This window comes from Mycetomoellerius zeteki, unplaced genomic scaffold, assembly GCF_001594055.1.
Source record: "Mycetomoellerius zeteki isolate Tzet28-1 unplaced genomic scaffold, Tzet1.0 scaffold364, whole genome shotgun sequence".
In the NCBI taxonomy this organism is placed as follows: domain Eukaryota; kingdom Metazoa; phylum Arthropoda; class Insecta; order Hymenoptera; family Formicidae; genus Mycetomoellerius; species Mycetomoellerius zeteki.
Window position 1 is genome coordinate 377,368 of NW_017257354.1, and position 5,350 is coordinate 382,717.

At 36.8% G+C, this 5,350-nt stretch overlaps 1 protein-coding gene across 2 annotated transcripts in view; it reads right to left on the reverse strand.

Moving 5' to 3' along the window:
- The window catches only part of Nrt (Neurotactin), a 26,144-nt gene that overhangs the window by 4,985 nt on the left and 15,809 nt on the right, over positions 1-5,350 (reverse strand). For both annotated transcript variants that reach the window (XR_001936769.1, XM_018453094.1), the window contains exons 4-5: positions 885-1,098; positions 286-787 (exon numbers count right to left, since the gene is read on the reverse strand). Coding sequence is in view for 1 of the 2 variants with exons in the window: in XM_018453094.1 (XP_018308596.1) it covers positions 286-787; positions 885-1,098 (716 nt within the window). In the remaining variant the exon portion in view is untranslated. The remainder of the gene's footprint in view (positions 1-285; positions 788-884; positions 1,099-5,350) is intronic.

Here is a 5,350-nt window from a genome sequence, read left to right on the forward strand (position 1 = left end):
TCCTTGTTTATCTTGTAGGTTAAACAAAGACACTTATCGTATAGGTCGCGGACTAAGCGCACGATGTAAACGTAGCCATTGAATCGATAAAACAAACAACTAGGAGTCTCTTAAGGGAATCCCAAAATCGTCTGTTTTATCGATTAAATGCATACTTTTTTTATGATACATTCGTGCGTGCGTGTGTGTGTCTGTCTGTCTGTATGTTCACACGTTTAACGATGGAGAAAAAATTTTGATTGAAAAAGGCAGGAATATACATATAATAAGTTCAATGTATTCTACCGGAAGTTTGGCCGTACGAATACGACGTCGCGAATGTGTGCCAGCTTGGCAGAAGGTTGCATCACTCCGGGCGAACCGCCATTCAGGGTTTCAGCACCGATCATTACGACCACGGATAACGGAAAATTGTATCCAACCGTTGGTGTAAACACATCAAGATAGAGGCAATCTTCATCGCCGTCGATGTGACCATGTATATCACGCTGCCAGCAACTCTTGGAGGAGTTGTGCGCCAAGTAAGTGCCGTTCCAGCAATGCTCGATGCGGCTCAAAGATTCAGCTGGTTGCCAGCGACGATTGCCCACCGGTGGCATTGCATATGGAATACCACGGAATACGTAGGCGTTATCCTCCAAGATACCCTGCACCAATCCGCACGACGTCACTGCTTCGATGTACTTGTCGTTTTTCATAACTTTGATAGAAGTAGTTCTCCTAGGTCCGGTGCAGGCGATACATATAATAACGATGGTGCTGATCAGCAGAATCGTCAAAGTCGTCACTATCAGTTGATTTAAATATATCAATTTTACATATAACACAATTAATACGAATAAATATAAATTTAATACTGCGAGATAAATTCTGTATCCTCGTACCTGGGATAACCACGTGTCTTCTGAATGTGGACAAATAGACCACCAAGGGATGCTTTGGTCGCTCAATGCGGTCAGTTCCGTATTCTTCATCAAGTCGCACGGTTTCCATGCCATCTTCATCGACGATAGGCCTCTTCTCGGAAGCGCCATCGTCGAGTGTTTCGACACTCGCTAATCCAGCAGTACCGGTTTGTCCTAATTCGGTATCGATTTCCTAAAAAAGGGAAATATTACAACTTATTCTTTAAATTCTTTGGGCTGGAATCTCACTCTAAAAAATGAAAATTGAATCAGTTTTAAAAAAGGCGGTTCAATTTTCAATCTGTAAAAGTGAGATTTCACTCTTCAGAGTGATAACTTGCTCTAAAAATTTTAGAGAAAAGAAAAATAGATTAATTTGTTACAATATCAATATTATATTTTCCATCTATTTATCTAATTTAAACATACAGGTTGTTCCGTCACGAAATCGACAAGCTTTGCCAGTATGTATGGATGGTCTAACAAGCAAAACCGTTTATATACAGGGTGTTTCTGCATACAGTGTCAAAACTGCTACACCGGTTTCAAAATACGAAAAATGTCTAATAAATATATGTCCGATTCCAAACGATTTTGAAATTACGAGATATTGAAGTAAGAAAACATGAATCGTAGAGTAAATGTTGTTTAATGTTCGTTTTTCTGTTGTTCTGAATCTTGAATTTTTTTCTGCTAAACTAGATCTTTCATTCGTTCTCAAAATGTAAACAAATACACGTTTCTCCATGATCACTATCCTCATTGGATTGGAAGGGACCAGAACGCTCCTATTAAATGACCAGCGAGAAGTCCCGATCTCACATCACTGGATTTTTTTCTTTGGGGATAAATGAAAGATCTAGCATGTATTCGGAAATATCACCTGGGTGCCCCCGTGAATCACATCTTATTCTTTTAAAATATAATCACTTTAAACAGACTCAATTAATTTACAATTAAAATTTTCATACAAGAAAGGCTACGAGTCAACGCTAGTTGGTAGGTGCTTATAATTAACCAATGTTTATAAAATTTTGATATATGAAAATACATACGTTTCGATCTATATACCAGGTTATCTTCAATGTGAAACATAAAATAAAAATCGAAATAATAATAAAGGAATCATGACAAATGTCGTTTACATAAAATAATTAAATAATTTAAATGTATAAACCGTTAGAGACATCATCATAATTCGCATACAATTTCTATAGAATAATTAAGTTCTTAACATTAAAAGTTCAGAGAAAATGTACCACATGTGATACACGGTGAACCGATTGTAATCGTTTGTTTGAGTGGGCAACTGACCGACGGTATACAAAGTTGCGATGATAATCAACGTCGATTTACTTGGGACGGCGTTAGGGTATTTGGCGCCCCCCCCCGCAAATTTAAAAATTAGCGCCCTACATGTAGGGTTTCTAATTAGTTATCTAATTTCAAACCTATAATTTACAGCTCAAAACTAACGGATATTCTGAGAATCTTTTTTTATACAACGTCTGGGGAATTTATACAATGTCTATCAACAATATCTTGAAAACAACGTGCTCGTCTAACTAAGTCTTCTTTTGTTTAGATGTTCAAAACTTTTAAAGCGCGTCAGACTATGCGCGCGATTCTCGATTCAAAAACAGTTATGCGTTATTACACTGCTTCGAACATTCGACATAATGATCCAATATCTAATAGAAGAATTTATCTCCTAGAGACAAAAATGTCACTATAAACATTACATACATAGGTCGTCTGAAAAGTTTTGAGCCTCAACATGAAGATGGCATTACTCGTCAAAACAATTTTGGTACTATCGTACATACTTTGAAAGATACCTGCGAAAATTGTAGCTACTTCCGGCGCTTAGTTGTTGTTTGACAGTCATTTGTGCCAGTCAATGTCAATGTTTTTGTAAAAATGGAAAAAATCGAATATCAGCAGTCACCATGATAAAAATTCACGAATTGCGGTTCGAATTAATTGACCATCTACCGTATTCACCAGATCTGCCCCCCAGCGACTTTTTTCTGTTTCCTAGGCTCAAAGTTTGGCTCGGAGGACAGAAATTTTCATCGAACGAGGTCATCGCATCCGTAGACGCCTATTTTGCAAAGCAAGACGCTCAGTATTATTTGAATGGATTAAAGGGGTGGGAGCATCGTTGGAAAAAATGTATCGATTTAAAAGGAGACTATATGGAAAAATAAAATTGAATTTGACCGAAAAATTACTTGTTTCTATGTTAGGCTCAAAGCTTTTCAGACGACCCTCGTATGTCTTTACACAGAAATTATTACTTGTGTATAATAAATAGTGTAAAATATTTGTTAATTTTTCAAAAAATTAGATTTCAAAAAATAAGAAAGTTACATTCGACTATTGATCGACGCGTATATCTCTATCCGAATCTCGTGGAACAATCATTTAAAAAAAACGACAGATATACGTATAAAGGAAGAAAAAAAAGAAGAGTATTGAGAAAAAAAGATTGTGAAAATCAAGATATACATCGATATACACTTTTACTAAAATTGAGATTTTTTTTTAGGAATTTCGGAATGCATAAAAGGGTCACGTATCGTAACTATTTGTTTTATAATGCTGCATAGTTCAATAATTCACAACTTTTACGTATTGTATTTCGCAATTTATTGAAAAAATGAATTTCAATCTCATTCAGTACAATATAGGTACGCGGTGTTAGGCGTCCCTAAAACATGGTGAGAGATTTCTCTCTCTTTTAAGGTTAGGTACTCAATTATTCTATAGAAATTGTATGCGAATTATGATAACATCTCTAACGGTTTATACATTTAAATTATTTTATTATCTGGAGACACGGTAGTGTCTCCGCGCTAAGCCAAGCGCAGCGACACTGCCGTGCCTCCTTTACGCGAGCCGGCGAGTTGTGGTAGACTGAGATTATCGAATCTCAATAACGGCTGAACGGATCAAGTTCTATATACGCTCAATCGATAGCCATCGCTTAGATTGTATAATAAAAGTGCTTTTAATTTTTTCCTACGTGCCCTACAAGCGGAGATATTGCGACGCAAAGTCCCGATCTGTCACTTCACATTTCAGATTCAGATACGTCGTCCTTATTGTCATTATTGTCATTATTACTGTCATCGACCAGGAAAAATGTACGTCTCATTTTTTCGATAATAGATGGCTCTTGACCTAACCAAGCGATGGCAGCATTGCACATTCGAACGTGATCAACCATACATAACGGCTGTGATAATCAGCGATGGCAACATTGTCATCACATATATACATACAATTTGACGCGCGCGTAGTGTAAAAATACGATGTGACGCACACTATTATTAATTAATAAATTATTAGTCGGGGCAAATTATTAATTAACATTAAAATGAAATATTAATTAAAATTGAAATGAAATATCGAGATTGTCGTTGAAGATCTAGGTATTTACAGCGTCGAGGAAGAGGGTGTCTAGATGTTCACCGTCGAGAAATTAAGCGTCTAGGTGTTCGTCGTCGAGGAATTAAGCGTCTAGATGTTTGTCGTCGAGGAAGTTGGTGTCTAGATGTTCGCCGTCGAGGAAATGGGTGTCTAGGTGTTCGCCGTCGAGGAAATGGGTGTCTAGGTGTTCGCCGTCGAGGAAATGAGTGTCTAGGTGTTCGTCGTCGAGGAAGTGGGTGTTTAGGTGTTCGCTGTCGAGGAAATGGGTGTCTAGGTGTTCGCCTTCAAGGAAGTGGGTGTCTAGGTGTTTGTTATGGAGGAAGTAGGTGTCTAGGTGTTCGCTGTCTCTGACAAGCGATACGATGAGGTTATATTTGACTCCAGATAGCAAGAGGCAAATGTGGCATTTAGTATTAACCGTTAAACTATTCATGTTAGAAAATCTGTCACATCGATGGAACAGAAGAACGCGTATGAACACGTAAGTGAGGCTAGAATAAATAAATATTTTCTGCTGCGTTACACAAATTCTCTGCTGTAAAAGACATTTTCTGCTGTAAGAGGATATATGATTATTTAGTTAACTCTAATATAATCGAAAAAAGCTACTTAAATGATAAGTATTGAAAAAAACTGCTATTCTACCAAGTTAAATTTTACTATACTCTTATTTTCTAAAAAGAAAGTAATAGTAACTTTAATCGTATACAGACTTACCTTTCAAAAAAAGGTAAAAAAAGCGCTAAGCGTGCGTGCTTCTCGTGTAGAACCACCATTTTTACCGGCCGGTTTTACCAACGTCAATTACTTAATCGGCCGTGAAACTGATGACTAATTACGTTTGTTGTTTAGTAGAATTGACCACTTACAGTTGACAGTTAATCACCGATTAGGATTAATCGAGTTGATTGAAAATTATTACATGAAAATCATTATATCACAAAATTTACTAAATCTAATGATATATGTATCATCTGTATAAAAGATTTGATATCAACAATTGTGGCGCC